General features: G+C 32.9%; 1 protein-coding gene across 1 annotated transcript; it reads left to right on the forward strand.

Moving 5' to 3' along the window:
* The first annotated feature begins 16,428 nt into the window (after positions 1-16,428).
* LOC107888830 (histone acetyltransferase TAP1) lies at positions 16,429-18,707 on the forward strand. Its single transcript, XM_016813063.2, has 8 exons — positions 16,429-16,615; positions 16,682-16,770; positions 16,926-16,986; positions 17,468-17,651; positions 17,775-17,874; positions 17,991-18,091; positions 18,198-18,291; positions 18,377-18,707. The coding sequence occupies exons 1-8, from the start codon at positions 16,581-16,583 to the stop codon at positions 18,454-18,456; spliced, it is 744 nt and encodes a 247-aa protein (XP_016668552.1). The 5' UTR covers positions 16,429-16,580; the 3' UTR covers positions 18,457-18,707.
* The last annotated feature ends 570 nt before the right edge of the window (positions 18,708-19,277 follow it).

Here is a 19,277-nt window from a genome sequence, read left to right on the forward strand (position 1 = left end):
ACATTTAACCATTAACATTTGGTATTCAATCAACTTAGTCCGTGCCACAAAAATTTAACTAGACCATCCAATGTCTATAATAATTTCCTCATCCCACCGAATATATTTATATACATATCTATATAATTCCCAAACGGTCCTTATACTCCTGAAATCTATCACTCAATACCATGCTATCTTGAATTTAACAGTAGCTATATCCCTAACAGTTAATTCCATTTAAACCTATCATACAATTACACCAAATTGAAAATTGAAATTTCCGTCCCTTCTTCATTTAATTATTTTTTTCCAGCTCATAAACATACAAAGCAAACAACCCTTGCATGCCAAAAATTCTCCCAACAACATCAAGTTCAATCTAATTATTCAACATTTCACTAATTTACAAATTGTGAGATTTTCCTTAACAAACTTTCCATAAAGTATCCATGCATAAAAATTCCCCATTAAATCCAAAAGAAAACTTAAACTTCATCTATGGCATTATCCACTACTTCCAAAAATTCTACATTTTAGCATATGGATTAGCTAAATTAATTTATTACCAATAGAAAAATATAATCAAAATGAAAATCCCTTTAAGAAATACTTACTTGCATTCTAGGATATTAAAGAAAATAGCAAAGCTTTTCCACTTAAGCCTTCAATGGTTTTCGGCAGCAACAAAGAAGAAGAAAAACATCCCCCTCCACTCACATTCTTTTCTTTATTTTATTTCCTATCTCATTATTAACATTTTCCTTTGTTTTATTAATTTCCTTTACATATTATAATTACCTGTAATATATCATATATATTATTCTCATACTCATCCACTAATAAAACCCAATTAAATAATGGTTTATTTCATTTCTAAGTCCTTTGATATTTATCCTCTTTATAAATTTAGCATTCATTCCTACTTTTATCACCTATTTGATTTAGTCCCTCTTACTTTAATTAAACACTTGCTACTTAAAATTATTTAATTATCAAATAATTTTCTTCTATGGCAACTCTAATAAAATATTAATTAAAACTATTTAAAAAAAACTCGATTCATGGACACGGTCCCGGAAGTACATTTCCCGACACCTCTAACTTTTAGGTCATTACATATATACATGCCATTCCACCATCAATTCAATATACACTTCCACCTAACAAAACACACACACACACACACACACACACACACACACACATATATATATGAACATGTCCTTAAACATATTAAAAGTAAATGATTAATTTCATGTGGACTAAGACCATATACATTCAAGAGAAGTCCTTGTTTAACATTCAACCCATATGCATTTATAACTCTTTATGCATGCCAAAATATCATATATCTCCTGTAACACCTCAAAAATTTAAATTTCAGATTTGTTGGTTTTTGGCATGTGATTTGGTTTGGCTAGGTGGTCAAGCGCCTGGTATATTTGTTAAAGATTTCCCATTTGAGTCTCCGTATGTGTAGGGAGTGTTTGATTATTTTTATCAAGTTGGTGGATGAGTTTTAATTTAATTTAAACCCTAGAGGTTGTTGGATAGGATTTAATTTTATGTTGTTTTATTTTATTTTGTTATTTTCTTTTATTTGAAAAAAATCCCCAATTCTCTCAAGCAAGTTTCACGTATCTCTCCCCTCCCTTTTTGTCGTTTCTTTTCGTTTCAGCCTTTGTTCTTGTGAGTTCTTTCTTTTGTTTCACATTCACTTCTCTACTTTCAAAATCTTCTTTTCTTCTTCTTTTGTTTTCCAATTAGGTTGTGATTATTGAATTAGGTGTGGTGGTTGTGCAATATTCAAGAGCTTGTTCTTAAGCAATCTTGGTGTAAGTGTCATGGATCTCAATAATAAGGTTTTGATGTTTTCTTGCATGCAATTAGTGTCTTGTTGTTGTTACGAATTTCGTTTTAATCGTTTGGATCTTCTAGGTAAAGTCCACGAGACGATCAATTTTTCGGCGAGGGATTGATTTTTCTGCAGTGTTTTCGATTGATGTTAGTTTTGTTGGTTTTAATTATCGAATTAACATTCGGGTTTGGATGAATCATGATAATTGGTTAGTATGAATGGTTGATTTAGGTACTGATTTTCTCATTGTTGTATCAACATCATAAATTACCCAGGTGTGTAACGAGAAACCCGAATAACAACAAACAACGAAAGCTAAAAAACTACACTATCGACGCCACACTACCGTGTGCTGGATCGTGTGTCACACACAATCTAGGCTATTTGGACTGTGTGGGCCACACGGACGTGTGTGAGACTGTGTACCAAACCGTGTGGGCCACACGGGCTGGCCATTTAGGCCACGTGGGCCCAAAATTCTGAATTTTTCCCTAGGGCTGTAAACATTGTTTGGATCGTTCGTAGGCCTTTCGCAGAGTCGGATGTAATTAATTAAGCTATAAAACACGAATTCTAAGCGTAAAATTTGATATAAATATGCACGTCTGAAATTATATAAGATAGGTAAAATCTATAATATGCTATGTATAATTTGAAAAATGTTATATATGTTTTGCATCTATCATTATGAGCATGTACATCGTAAACATATTTGATATCTGTTAAGTTCTACATTTGCATCTGGGATAGGATTTGTTATATGGAGGAAGCGTGGGCAGTTTAATATCCTGTCATATTTGGTGGCTTAAGCCACTTATAATTCTATAAACAGCAATAAATCGCCTAATAAACTAGCAAGTCAACTGCAAATATTCTAAAAAGTGTCATACCAACACTAAGCGGTGTGTGGGGTTAGATGGGTATACAGTACCCTATATGGTGTGCTAGGATGGTCGGACTTAGTGTTTAGTGGATAGGGGTAGGATTATATACCTACATCTGTTATGTTTTGATAAACTTTGTTTCTGATATTTGTTTGTATGTATATTTCAATTCAATATGAAATGTTACACACTGAGTTTCAAAAACTCACTCTCTATTTGTTTGTTACTTTAAGGTAACCCTTAGACTTAGGCGGGTCGGTGCGATGGGAGCTCAGTTTTAATACTCTGGTTTATTTGACTTATTTAAACTTAGGTTTTATATGTTTTAAAATTTGTGACTATTTGGACATTTGGGGTTATTTTGGTCTTGGATTTTATTTTCGTTTTTCTACATGAAATTTGTAATGCCCCAAAACCCGGCCTAGAAGTTTAGACTGAATTTCGGAGGTTATATTGATCACCGAAGTGATCTAAAAGCCATTTACTTGGTTGAAAAATAGTTTGCTAAATCCAAATTTAACCGCTTGACAAATCAAGTTTTGAAACAATAATAAAAAGCCGTTATAAACAACAAAAACCCACGGTTTTTAATCTCAGTTAAAATAGCAGTTTACGAAAAACCAAAAGTAAACTCATACCATAATTTTTATAATTATTTACAGTCCATAACAACTTATCAAAATAGGAGTCAAAAAGAAATCCTATTGGTTTGTTTTCAAACGTGTCTATCCGAGACCTCTGCCTTGCCAAGTCCAGCTTCAAAAACGAGAGTACCTGAAAAGGGAAACTAAAGGGGTGAGCTACGCAAGCTCGGTGTGAGTTTGAAATGGAAAAGAACGACAAAAGACAACGTTTCAAAACAGGTATTTAACTAAAAAAGAACTCAAACAGAGTACAAAACAACCTATTTCGACAACCAGCTAAATGGCAAAACATAACACAAAGTTGTCACCCAAAACACACCGGTACAAAACACATCAAACAACACAACCCTTATGCAATTAATCATGCAATCTTACGAACAAATCGAATGTGAAATGTATGCACAATAAAAAACCCACCCCAACAACCCGAACACCAATTTGATCCCCGTTCACACCACGAATAAGCTATATCAAGTCCAACCAACCCTATCCACCACATAGGACCTTGAAAGGCCCATCCACCCTACGCACCACGTTTATGGAGTTGAGCCACATTAATTTCAAGATGCAGCTGAGCAACATATGTTCAGTATATTATGGTAAACCGCTGTACAAATGCATTGCAGTTAAAACTGCCAAAACAAATCAGACTTCCTTCTCTTCACAACCAAACCCAATGTTTTATGCAAATGTATGTATACAAGCAAACCACTAACAGACTTACAAAAATAATGAAAATAACTTACAGATAGACACACGTTAGTCAAACAGAATCAGAGGTGCACATATTCATTTGACCAGATTCAGAATCAAGTATGTTCGTAGCTATTTACTAGTAACATCACATAACACATAATCGAACTGATAAATTCACACTCTAATCGTACACAGACGCACAATTCTGAGCTCATCAAAGTCTCTATCAACTTTACTAAGACATAACTGAGAGTTGGAACACTCAAAAACATTAACAAGTCAAAATCTGTCACAAAATAAAAATCTACGGATCAGAGCCACACGGCCGTGTGGAAGTGCCTAGGCCGTGTGAAAGCCTACACGCCCATGTGACGGAGGCACACGCCCATGTAAAAGGAGGCACACGGTCGTGTGGCTAAGGCATATGCCTGTGTGACCCAGGGATATAGTCGTGTGGACAGCCTGTGTAACTCTCTGTCCAAAATGGCTAAACTAGAATGCAGGGCAGACACGACCGTGTGTCCAGAACACACACCCGTATGAATATTGACTAAATATCCCCAAATCAGCCGAACGACCGTGTGACCAGGCCGTGTGGCACCAAAATTGGCCCTAAAACCCTCATTCTCAATTCCACATGGCCGTGTGAACCATCCGTGTGGAGCACACGCCCATGTGGCCACCCGTGTGGTCATGAAACCATAACAAAACAAACTGTACAGAGTGCCTTTCTTCCCTGAAACATATTCCTAGTAACAATAGCTCTAAAACCCACCCTGAAATTGATTAAAAAAACACGCAGCCATCATAAAAAACGATTCCTATTCGCTTTAATCCAAGAAACATATGGTTTAATTCCAGTCACCTACAAGAAATAACTAAACTCCATATAATCCAACATCGAAACTAAATAATTTAGAAACACACCTTAATTGCCGAATTTCATGTAACCAAATCAAAATTCAATAATGGAAAGGAAATGTTTCCGAACCCACACCTTAACTCGCGATTAAAATGCCCAAAATAATCGACGCCTCAAATCTACTGATTTCGAAATTGCAAAACAAAGCAAAAGAAATGGAGTAGAATCAAAGGAACAGAGTTCCAATTGACAGAGAGAAAAAAAAAGAACGTGCTAAAAAGAAGGTGGGAGAAGAAGAAAAGAAGAAAACATGTGGAACAAGAAGAAGAGAACGTGAAAATGAATTTGACTTCTTTCAAATTAAAATTAAAATTAAAATTAATAAATTTTTAAACAAAAAAAAATCAACACATCTGAGGACTTCGAACCTAGGAACCCAAACTAAACTAACACACAACCAACCACCAAACCAGTAAATCCATTCTAACATTAAAACACAACAGCAAACCCAATTGTCCGATCTAGCCACTGACCCTACCTATAAATCTCAAAACTTCTAACCTCAGAAACCGGGGTGTTACAAAATTGGTTAAACATTTTTTAACGTTATTCGTTTTCCTGCAAAATAAAGGGTTTTCAAACAACAAACTATGTTTTCAAAAATTTAACGTTTTAAAGATTTCCGCTGCAAACCTATATGTTTTGGAAAGTGTAAACTAACAATGTTTTATGTTAATTAGTTAAGTAATATATACTTTCAAATAAACCTGATATTTCTCTAATAAGAGATTACAACGTGTAGGGTGTTACATCTTCCTTTCAAAATAACTAATTCAAAATTTCCACAATTTGGTATTTTCCAATCAGCTAACCAATATACCTCAATAGGCCCCAAAACATACCAAAATCACTTATTCAAACTTAGCCTATACTTTCATACTTTCAAACCATTCCATATCAACATATACCATAATTCAAATATTATCCAAGTGCAAACCAAACTATGTAACCAAGGTAAACATATTTAAGTACACCCATGCACATGCCACAAAACTGATATTTAAACAATAGAAAGACTACAGAATCAATACCGGCATTGTGTGAGTTTCTCGACGATTTTCCTGACACGTTCTGCAAGTTGACCATCTATAGGGAAAAGGGAAACAAGGGAGTAAGCATTACAAATGCTTTGTAAGTTCATAAGTATTAAAATCAAGTAACTTACCTCAAGTTATAATTATACACTACATGCTACTTAGCTTGGTCAAGTTTGTTTATCATGGCAAATCACAAATAAAAAAGGTGAGTTCAACATTTATCATACTATATATATACTCAATCATAAAATATTTCAATTCACTTAATTCAACATTTAATAATCATTCATAAAATAAACAATCATTTAATCAATTCACTATTTTAATCATATCATACAAACTATTTACCCGTAATACATCTCATTTCAAATTTATGTCAAACATTATTTTTCATTTCATAAGTTGAATTCTCAATCAATTTCATATTAAATCATATAAACTTCATTCTTATTTCATATCAATTCATCTTTATACCAAATATATTTATCAATTTCAAATTTAATGTCAATGATTACTTCATTTCATAAAATGAATTACAAATCACATTCCATCTTAATTTCCAATCTCATAGATTCATTGATCATAATCGATCAATGTTTCCAACTCATTCAACAAATTTCATATTCCATTTCACATCATTGTCATTTCAAATATCAGATATTTCGTTTTTACCATTTATTTTCCCTATTAACACGACTCAGACTTGGATGGGTTCATGGATCCAACCAACACACCAGTTTGGCACCCAATGCCTCATCAGATAAATCTGAAGCAAATAGTTACACCCAGCGCTTATCAAATAGTTTGACACTCAATGTCCCATCGGTATAACTGAAGCAATATGGTACCTAGTGCCTCATCAACTCGTAGTCGAAGTAACCCTAAACTTTTCCTATCCTATGGCATGTTAACTATACCTGACTCTCCTGAACAGTTAATTGGGTATCCATTACTCAATTTATTATCAATCAACATCTCAATTCACATATATTTTCATTATTAAATCATTCATCCATACTCATGATAGCATCAATTGTATCTATATGCATTCAACTACACATATATATAGACATACACATTTTCCATATATATATATTCAATTTAGTCCTTATCACTATGAACCAGTCTAAATCAAATCAAGTCAGCTCATTTCATCAAATCAACACATAACATATCCTATTTCAGCTAAATTTAAGGTCAATTCCATAATTATTTCAATTTACATTTTATCGTATTCAATTTAATTCTCTATCTCACCTTTTTGTACTGAATTGTAAACAATTAAATTGTAAACAATTAAAATTTTAATTAAACATCATTACAATTATAATTTTGAATGCATAAAAATTTAACACGAACATACCATATAAACTTACCTAGTCAAGACAGCAAACAAACAACTCTCTAAGGACTAATCAACAATTTTTGTCATTTCCTCGATTTTCTTCAATTTGGACTAATTTCTAATCTATTCAACAATTCAATTCAATTTATCAATTCCAAACATCTTATATCATCTTATTATAAGTATATATCATTTTAATTTTGTTATTCGAATGCCCTTAAACTTTTATATTTTATTCAATTTAGTCCCTAAAATCGAACTTATCATATCTTCCGAATTTGAACTCCAAATTTTAAACCCACTTTAATTATGTCCATATATAGCCTCCTATTATTACAATTAATAAAAATTTCATACCAATTTTAATATATTCACAATTTAGTCTCTAGATTCAAAACTAACAAAATTTACTTAACAAATTAATCCTATTTCATTTCTAAGCTTCAAAATCTACCATAAACATTCAAACAATTTCAAATACCTTCAATGGAAACTTTTTAAATCCTTGGAAGTTTTAAAAACGGAGTTCAGGTTAATTGGATCTAGTTGTAACAATCTCAAAAACATAAAAATTACAGAAAAACAGACATCAATTGAACCTCTATGCAAGCAAAACACTTTGGCTGAACCTTGAGCTCCTTCAATCGAATTTTGGTTCTTAATATTCAGTGGTGGTGAGAAAAAATGATGATGATTTATTTTGTTTTATAATTTTAACATTTATTATATTATTTTAACTTAATTTGATTAAATTTTCAATTATAAAATTTCAAATAAACTATATACTAATCGACCACTAGCTATAAATAGGTTAAATAGTAATTTAAACCCTTACAATTAATTAATTTAGCATTTTAACAAATAAAAATCAATACTGAATAACTTTTACTAATTTTACGATTTAGTCTTTTTTTCCTTAATTAACTATCAAATCATCAAAATTTTTGGATCAAACGTCAATTCACCTATATAACAGCTCCGTAAATATTTAATAAAAATATTCGTGAGCTCAATTTACAAAAACGAGGTCCTAAAACCTTATTTTCTAAAACCACTTGGCTTTTGATACGCAACAATTGTACCTTGACTAACTAACTCATTAATAAAATCTATTAAATCACGATTCAATATTACACTATATTTAACTCATAAATATTAACTAAATATATCTATGGACTCTCTCGCCGAAATTGTGATCCCGAAATCACTATTTTTGATACCACTAAAAAACGGGTTGTTACAAAACGCTTATAACCAATCACAACAATTAAGCTTACATAGCCATTACCATCAATATTCCATGATCACCTATGCAATTTCGAGTAGCATTCAATGCAAGAAACATAGATCCAAAATCAATTCAACCTATACCATGACATTGAAACATGTTATCCAAATATATCATCATTCAAACTTTATACCATCATAACACCATATCAAGCCAAACTACTTGCTAATGCATATACATAGTTGATACAAAATCATATATCATTCACCTAATTAGTCATGAAATCAACCATGTTATACCATCCATTCCAAACACAGTCATAAAACTAGCTTAGCATATTATCACTTGCACACTTATCATTTTAGCAATCCCAACTCTCTATAAATGTATCCTTATATACATATCCTGTAACAGTCGTATTCAGTGAAATTGGAATAGTGGTTTCGGGACCACAAATCCGAGTCCAAAAGAAAATTATTTTAATATTATTTTATGGTCTACATTATAATAGGAATATCATATAAAAAATTTTAAGAAAATTTTACTGATTATATGCTTAATTGATAAAAGGACCAAATTGCATGAAATGAAAAAGTTGAATTCTAGTAGTTAAAAGGATCAAATAGCTATGGAATTCAAAATTAGAGGTCCTTATATGACAAATATACCATTAAGAAGAGTTAGTAGATAAGTATGATTCGTTATCAATGGAAAATTAAAAAAGAAAAGGATAAAATTAGAAAGATAATAAATAAAGATGATAAATAATAAAATAAAGAAAAATATCATCATTTATCATCATCTTTCCCAAATAAAATATGGAAACCCTAGCCATGGAGAATTGAAGAAAGAGAAAATTATTTGGCCTAATTAGGTGGGTATTCAAGTCCTGTTTTTAATGATTTTATATTTTCGAGATCATAATAGCTTGATCTAGCTATCTCAGGGATTAATTTGCAAAGTTATCAAATTTATAGGGTTTTTCCATGGATGATTATGTATGAATTATGAAATTTATGGTAGAAAATGAAAGGTTGTTGATAGATAAACAACTTTTGTAAAGTAATTTTGATGAAATTATGATTTAGGGACTAAATTGTAAATATGTAAAATTCATGGAAAAATTCTAAATTTTATGAATTATATGGGGTATAGATGTTACATGTAAAAACTGGCTAGGTTTGGAATAAGGATTAAATTGCATGAATTTCATTTTCCGAGCCTAGAGATGAAATCGTAATTAAATAAAAGTATAGGGGCAAAATAGTAATTTTGCCTAAGATGTGAATTGAATTGAATAGAATATGAATTGCATTAAATTGAGCTAAATTTACTTGTATAGAACCGGATAACTAAAATACGAAGTTAGATCGTGGAAAAGAAAAAGTGACGGATTAGTAGATTTCGCAAACACGAACACACTTGTCAAGGTAAGTTCTTGTAACTAAATTGTGTATATTTATATGTTTGAATTGAAAATTGTATATGTGAATTGCGTAATTTCTATTTATATAAAATTGATTATATATCCGACAAAGTCTGATAAATGTTAAGTTCTATTTGAATAAATGAAATTCGATGGATACAATATTTCTCGTATTGGTTGTGGTCCTGCATATATTGCGGACACACCACAGCTCGATAAAGCGTCCTGTTATTAGCCCTCTCGAGCTTCCAGTTATATGGTTCCTGCGAGCTTCCCGTTAATAGCTCTTCGGAGCATCCCGATGGGTTGTGATTCTGCATGTGTTGTAGACACACCGCAACTCTTATGAGCGCCCCATTATATGGCTCTTTATGAGCTTCCCGATTAATGGCTCTCTGGATCTTCCTGATATGGCTCGCATGAACTTCCCGATATATGGCTATCTAGAGCTCCCCGTTAATGGCTCTTCGGAGCTACCCGTTATTGGCTCGCATGAGCTTCCTAATTATAGCTCTTATGAGCTTCCCGTTATACAGCCTGGATAAGCTTCCAGTTACATAGCTCACATGAGCTTTTCGTTATATGGCTCGAGAGAGGGCTTCTCGATTATGTGCTCTAATGAGCACTTTCAGATTTGTACACCTCATGTATACTACCTTTGTATCCATCGATAATTTAAATGATTCAACGGGCAATGTTCTGATATAAGAAAATGTGAATTTGTTACGAATTTTTACTTGTACAATGCACATGAAATTACATGAAAATGAAAGTATATGTTATATAATAATTACAAGATATGTATGAAACATGTTTGATGAACATATTCATCCATGATTATGGAATATTATATGTGATTTCTTCGCTAACTTGTTAAGGATATGTGTATAGGCTATTGGCCAAGTTAATTTGGATGAATTTTGTATGCTTACCTTTATTGTATATGAATGGTAAGTTAAATTCCTGTTATACGAACTTACTAAACATTAAATGTTTACTCTATTTTATTTTCTCTATTTTGTTGTAATTCGAAAGCTCACTTTGGTTGGAAGTTGGTCGGAGCAACATCACACTATCCCTCGGCTTGTTTCAGTATAATTAATAAATTACTTTTGGTTATAATGGCATATATAGGTTAAATTGGGTCATTAATGGCATGTATGTGATTTTGGTTGTAACTAGCCATTGGATGGCTTGTGATAAATATTTTGAAGGGTATATAAGAGCCTATATATGGTTGGTAGGTGTATGAAATGGATGAGTGATGGAAATCATATGGATAAATTGATGAATGGATGAAATGGCATATTAGTACAAAGAAGTTTTATATGTATTAGGTCAATTTGATAAAAATAAAGATTTGGTTATCTGTATTGTTATGTAATGCATAATACTTGGTATTGACTTGACTTGGTTGTATTGAATTGGTTAGTGAATATGTTTAAGTGTGAATGTTGGTGGAAGACAAATTGGGTGAGAAATAAGGCTTGGAAATGGCCTTATTTTGTCCACACGGGCAGAGGCACGGGCGTGTGTGACACATGGCCTAGCACATGGGCGTGTGTCTTGGCCGTGTGTCCCCTGCATCTTAAAAATTTTAAAACTGAATGCTCAGAATTGATCACAGGACTTGGTATACAGGCGTGTAGCTTGGCTGTGTGACCTTTGCACCTTAGAAAAAATTTGAGATTTTGCAAAAAAATTCTCTAAGTACTCGGTTTAGTCCCGACTTGTTTCTAATGCATGTTTTGGGTCTCAAGGACTCATACAAGGGACTTTATGAATAATTTCTTATATGAATGTTAAATAATATGAAATTTCTGTATTTGATCTATTTATTTCGGTAATGCTCCGTAACCCTATTTCGGCGACAGATACGGGTTAGGGGTGTTACATATCCACAAAGACTTAACCAAGTTCATGTTACAAGTAAGACACCTATATACATGCCACATAACCAAATGTAGAATGTTCAAAAGGCTACCAATTTAACGACTGGATAGTGTGAGCTTTGACATGATTTGAACGATAGGATTTCGTAAATGGACAACTATAGAAAAGAAAATAATAATAAAGTAAGCATTTCGAATGCAGAGTAAGTTCATAATCATAAAATGATAAACTTACCTCATTTAATACTATACGTGATAACATAAACAATCCAACATTTAGACCTAAAATGCCAATTCAATTCCAGAAGGTGAGTTCTCATTTGCATTTCATACCATAAGTCAACATATATATACATTTATCATTAACCAATATTTCGATATAAAGCATATAACTAATTTGATACTAAATCTCATCCATATCAAACTGATACCATATCAATATCATTACTCATTTCGTATTAGTCATTTAGCTTAACGAAGTTTAGTAAATAAATTTGGATACACGGGTACTAAGCCATACTAGAGAACACCGTTGTAATGCCTAGATTAATTTAACTTTGTTTCTGTGAGTTCTATCATAAATGATTATCTGCTTCAGTGGTTAAGTGATTTTTACGTGTGCTTGAGGTCTTGGGTTCAAGTCTCACTTTTGGGAAATAAGCTATTTTTTATCCTAACATTTTCCTTGGTAGTTCGGCTTATATTTTATTGCTAGTCAAACCATATTAGAATGATCCTGCTGGTTTAAGTGGTAAGGTGTTAGCTTGCCTTAAGGTCTCGTGTTTGAATCCCTGTGTGAGCGAGGATGATAATTTTTACTTTGGTTGTTTGATAGAGGTTCGGTGGAGTTGAAATTCTAAAGTAGTTGGATGTGGATAAAAGTGTCGAATTTGCTGGGATTGTGTTGGTTAGAGGGTTAGTGGGGAGTTGCGATTTTATTTTGAATTAAATCATTTTAATTTAATTTTTTTTCCCAAAAATCCCTTTTCTTCTAACATTCTTCTCTTTCCTAAAAATCCTCATTTTTGACGTTTCCTTTTTCTGTTGACTGACAAAAAAATTATTTTCTCTACTTCTTGATTTTGTCACAAATTCTTGTTCTCGTGCATTTCAAATCCTCAATTTCTCCGAGCAGTTAGTAGGTGGGGTTGTTTTTTTTTTTCCTTTAGCTTTTGATTTCTGAAGTCTGTAGGAATTTTTCCTTTGGAATGGTACTAGGGTGTAGTTCAGGAATTGAAATTCTGTGAACGTGTTGTGTAGGAGAAGGCTGTGAAGCAGTGGATTTCGCTCCAACGGCCTAAATCGTATCAGTGGTTGTTTTTCGTCGGTGGTAAGTTTGTGTGTGTTATTCAGATTATTGTTGTGGAGTTAGTAATTATTGGCTAAATGGCGTTTGGGTTACTGTTTTTAGTTCTGGTGGTCTCGGAATTGTTCTCGCATCAAAACGAATCAGGTGTGTAACGAAAATACGAGTAAACGAGGTTCAGCGAATGCCAAAAAAGTGGTTTGTCGACGCCACACAAGCGTGTGCCCAGCCGTGTGGTCGACCATGTGCGACACACGACCGTGTGACGGGTGAGTGTGTGGTCGTGTAGGTCACACAGCCTAGGCCGATTTGGGCGTATGGGCCTACACGAGCATACCAAACAGGCGTGTGGGTTGTAGGCTAGGTCGTGTGTGCCACACGGGCAGGGCCAATTTCGACGTGTGGGCCCATGCAGACATGTGGCCCCAAAATTCTAAAATTTCCTCTAGGGTCGCTTACAACATTCCAATCGAGTATGGGCCTTTCATAGGGTCGGTAATGGCAAACCAAACCCTAATGCATGAAATCTGTTATTCTAATTGACAGTATTGAGTATTGAGAAAATCGATATGTATAATTAGACTATTTTGTATAAATATGTATGATATCTGTATAGGAGCATGCGAGACATGTTAACTCTGTTATATCTATTTATCTATTATCTATATCTGTATATGGGGTGGGATTTGTATATGTGGAGGAAGTATTCTATGAGGTAACATTTCACCGATATACTGGTAGCTTGGTTGCAAACTATTGTGATAAGTGTCGTATAAACACTATGTGGTGTGTAGGGATAGGTGGGTGTTTTATACCCCACGTAGTGTGTTGGGATGGTTGGAGTTGATGTTTAGAGGATGGGGGTAGGAATTTGCATATCTGTATGACTCTGTTATTATCTTATTCTGCTAAGGACTTATGTCAGTATCTGATCTGCTACATGAGAAATCAGAGTTTTGTGTATGTATGTCTCTGTTAAGTTACACACTGAGTTTTGAAAACTCACATCTATTTGTCTGTTCTGTTCAGGTAATCTTCAGGTTTAGGGGGGTCGATGCGACGGAGGCTCAAAGGTGTCCACCTGATTGTAAACTTAGATTATTTAAAAGTTTACTTAAATTCTAGTTTATTTTAAGAGTTTTGTAATTTTGGGACTCTCTAAACTGTTTGTTTTAAATTTTGGTTTTGGATGTGTTTTTGAAATTTATACTGCAATGTTTGATAAAACCACGATTTTACGCAATCAATTTTTTTTTAAATACGAACTTGGTTTTCAAAATATAACGGCTTTTAAGACTTCCGTTGTAAATTATGTTTTACTGAATGAACAAACTAACGACGGTTTCAATAATGAATACATTAATAAATATGTTTTATAAAATATGGAATCCTTTTAGCAATGAACTATACGAGGTTTTTAACATGATAGGATTAGATTCAAAAGTCTTAGTAACATTTTCCAGAGTTGGCCATAACGTCTAGGCCGAGTTTGGAGTGTTACAACCATAGTGATATACAGAGGCACCGGAGTGCAAGCAAAAGCATCAAAGTGCAAACAGAGCACCAAAGTGCAAACTCATACAAGCGCACAACTAACCTTATTGACATACCAACTGTATCCTATTCTTTACTACATTCACCCGAACATCACTTTATATAGATATCAATATTTCTTTTCAATTCAATTCAAATCTCACCCTTTTGTAAATAATTCAAAACATGATAAACATACATACATTCACATAACAAGATTTTATCAATTAAATACACTTATACATATCATACAAACTTACCAAACGAAATCAGCAACTACGAAATGTTGAGGACTGATATACTAATTTGCCTTTTTTACGATTAATTACGGTTTGGTCCAAATTTTGATCTATACAATTATTCAATTCAATTTATCAATTTCAAACATCTTATGGCAGTTTACTAAATGCATGTATCAATTCAATTTCAATTTTTGAATGCTCCTTATATTTTTACATTTTATTCAATTTAGTCCATAAAATCGAAATTGTCATAACTTTCAAATTTGAGCTTTGATTTTGAAACTGATCTCAATTTCATCCTTCAACAGCTCTCCAATATCAAAATTTAAAGAAATTTTATACCAAATCCAAAATTATTTCATTTTAGTCCTAAGTTAAAAACTAACAATTTTCACTTTACAAATTAGTCCTTTTACATATCTAAGCTTAAAATCTAACTATTTAACACTAAAACTTCAAGCATTCATCAATGACAACATTTTGAAACCTAATAGTTTTGCAAAATAATACCTGGACTAGTTAAATCAAGCTCCCAAAATATCAAAAACATAAAATTTACGAAAAACAGATTCGAATACACTTACTATGCAATAGCCGAACCTTTCTTGAAGCTTAAAAATGGTTTCTTAAGTTTTCTTTTTGTGCTAAAGAATGGGGGAGAATAAATAAAACAAAGATGATAATTGTTTTTATGTTTTAACATATTTTAAACATAATTTAACATTATTTTAACTTATTTTTCTCTAATTAAAAAGCACTAACCATTCCTCACCATTTAAAATGGTCTAATTGCCACATAAATTCTTGATCTTTTACCAAGTAAGCCTTTTATCCAAAAAAACTATAACGATTAATTTTTTTTACTAATTTTACGATTTAATTCTTATACCTTAATTAACTATCCGCTCAATAAAATTACTGGATTGGAAATCCATATAACACTATAATACGAACTCGATCATCGGAAAATGGGATTCAGAAATCATAGTTTCTGATACCACTGAAAAACGAACTATTACGTATATATTTTTCTTTCCATTTGTCAGACTCAAAACAAGGTTTGGGTGGATGCGCCTCGACACTAGACCATCTTCTATTTTTCTTGACTTCTTCAAATATATATATAACTTAATTATTTTACTTCATTACTCAAGTCTCAAACTTTTTTATTTGTAATGTAGTGTTTGTTATGATGATTTTAAATTAGAATTGTTGTATTATTTGTTGTTTCTGCTTCTTCTTTTCTAATTAAAAGCAAAAAAAAAATTACAATAATATTTATTTTTGTTTTAAACTTATTTAAACAAAATAAAAAACATATAAAAATTTCGAGTAATTCAATGGAATTAACTGAAATTAGTTCAGTAGATTAAAATTTATAAAAGAATTTCTCCTCCATTAACAATTAAAATTTTTATAATTTTAATTAATTCGAGTCATGTTTGAAGACTCGTAATATGTGGTGTCTGTGTCTCTAAGTATGAGAATGTCGACTCGACCAACCAGACCGGAAAGGAAAACCAGAAAGTAAACTAAACCGTCCTATAGCTAGCTATCCATAACCAAAACACACAAACCAAAAGATATGCTTACTCACAACGTGGCTGCGCCGTCTTCTCTGTAAGAACTCTCTTTAATAAGTTGTCAATTGAAAAAAATTTTATGGGGTTTCAATTTCTTTTGCAGATGCCCAATTCTTTCCAATGACTGGCATTTCCATGTATCTGATCAGCTTATATTTCCTCACAATCTAAACCCAAATCTATTTTGGAGAGGTATTTACTTCTGCCCCATGTCTGTTTTCCTTTTCCCTTTCTCTTTTGGTTCCCAGGTTTTTGAAGCTTTTTGTTTCATTTAGATTCATATTTCGGAAAGTTATTCTTTTTCTATTGTTGTTCTTGTGGGTTACACTTGTGTTTTATTTTTGCAGCAAGCAGAAAGATTAAGGGATGCCGACTCAAGGCTAGCTTTTGGGAGTCCATCAGATCTGGGTACTCTCATTTATTTGTTGTTTTGAACCCTGGACTTTAGCATGCTGAGATTGGTAATCTTAGATTGTTGTGCTTCTCTCTGTTTCTCTCAACTTTCTGTTAAATGTTACGTATTTAGGTTTTAGTCTTATTTAAAATTGCTTCCAGGCAGCCATTGAGGCCTCGGGCCTTGGGGCACCCTAGATTTTGATCCCAAATTTAATCTTTTGTTTAATTTTTCCTCAATTTACCAGCTGACATGATTTTAAGCCGTAGTACCAGGAGAACCAACACCATTTGCTTCATTTCTCAGGAGGAAATCACCTTGAAATATCGCACTATCCTAAGTGTATAGGGTTCAGTATGAAGATTACACTTATAAGTGGCGGACTGTGCTGTGATTGGACAATTGTATGATTGTAGTAAAAAGAATTGTAGGTGAAATGCTCCTTCATTTCTCTAGTCTCATTGGAGAAAGCTTCTGCTTTGCTTCTTGTCCCAGGATTTTGAAGAACAACACAACACAAATCGTTGAACCACCCTCTACACTTGAAGAAGAGGAAGAACCCTTACCTGATGAATTTGTGCTTGTTGAAAAGTCTCAACCAGATGGTGAAGTTGAACAAATAATATTCTCTTCTGGAGGAGATGTGGATGTCTACGAGCTTCAAGCCCTATGTGATAAGGTAAGGATCTTTTGCTGCATGTTTCCAGATAACGTCCGATGGCCCATGTTTGTTGCTTTTGAGTTATGCTGTACGCAGCACACGCATTATAGAATTTGGATTTATTAACTTGCTTTTTAATAGGTTGGCTGGCCGAGGAGACCATTGTCAAAACTAGCAGCGGCTTTAAAAAATAGTTACATGGTTGCAGCATTGCATTCCGTTAAGAAATTGCCTGGTTCAGGTATGTGGTTAATGTAGAAATGACTGCTTTTGTTTGTCAGAAATGAATTTGACCATATTTCTATTCCTAAAGCTATTGATAAACATCTTAGTGTACTTGGGGAAGTTATTTGACAGAAGGGAATGAGCAAAAGAGGCTAATTGGAATGGCTCGTGCTACATCTGACCATGCATTCAATGCTACAATCTGGGATGTTCTTGTTGATCCTAGCTATCAGGTACTTGGGAGTAGGCAAAGAAAGGAGGGAAAAGAGCTGTGTGAAGTTACATAATTATTTCATGCAATCATCAATGTTGTTTTCTTATGTTATGCATGCAATGCAGGGCCAAGGCCTTGGTAAGGCCATGGTTGAAAAGATGATAAGGACCCTTCTACAGAGAGATATTGGTAATATAACACTTTTTGCGGACAGTCAAGGTATGACGCCCTTTAAAAGTAATTTGGATGCCATGAAATTGAACTCCAATAAAGTAGTTGACTTGATTAAAGTAATTGGTTGCAGTTGTGGAGTTCTATCGGAACTTGGGTTTTGAACCCGATCCTGAGGGCATTAAGGGTATGTTTTGGTATCCAAGGTATTGATTGCCGTTTCAATTACAAGAAGAACCACTTGTTACTTCAACTCCAAGAAGTGGTTTGATCATGTTGGTTCGGCTCTCAGAGCTCAAATGGGGGGCTTGGATTGGGACATTAATCATACATTTGACATTACAAATCATGTTGGGAAGGGGTATTTTATATAGCATCTTATCACTCACAATTAGACCACTCAATGCATGTGGGGTGGTTTTTGTTTTAAATGCTGAAAATGCGTAAGTATATATTCTTCTTTACTGGTTTGAATGTATGATACTTATAACTCACGGCATATATTCTTCTTGGTCACTAATTATTACCGATATAACCTTTGAGATATAATCTAGTTAAATTGAGTCAAAGTTGTCAGAAATTGAAGGTTTGATATGAGTTAGGATTTAAGTTGTAGTTTGAATGTTGTGTTTATTTCAGAAAAAAAAAAACATACATTAAATTGTTCTAATCGGTTAGTTTATCAAGTAAAATTTGAGTTCAATTTTTTTTCTTGATTTTAAGTTCAGTTATTTGTGTTTAAATTGAAAACCTTTATACTAAATAAAAGTAATATATATTAAATATAGAAAAAGCTCCATTAAATTTGTAAATTACTTGTAAGTATCATGAAGGCCCTTGTATTAAGAATTAGATTTCATTTTAGTCCCTCACTCAAAAAATGGGTAAATTGGTCTCTATATGCTAGATTAAAGAGTAAATTGATGTTTTTGTTAAAAATTTTATCTATTTTTACTGTTAAAAATTGATTCTTGTACATCAATATGAGATACATGTGGCACGCTAAGCGTCATTGTTTGATTATTCTGTCAGTC

The sequence above is a fragment of the Gossypium hirsutum genome, chromosome D02 (assembly GCF_007990345.1).
Source record: "Gossypium hirsutum isolate 1008001.06 chromosome D02, Gossypium_hirsutum_v2.1, whole genome shotgun sequence".
NCBI lineage: Eukaryota > Viridiplantae > Streptophyta > Magnoliopsida > Malvales > Malvaceae > Gossypium > Gossypium hirsutum.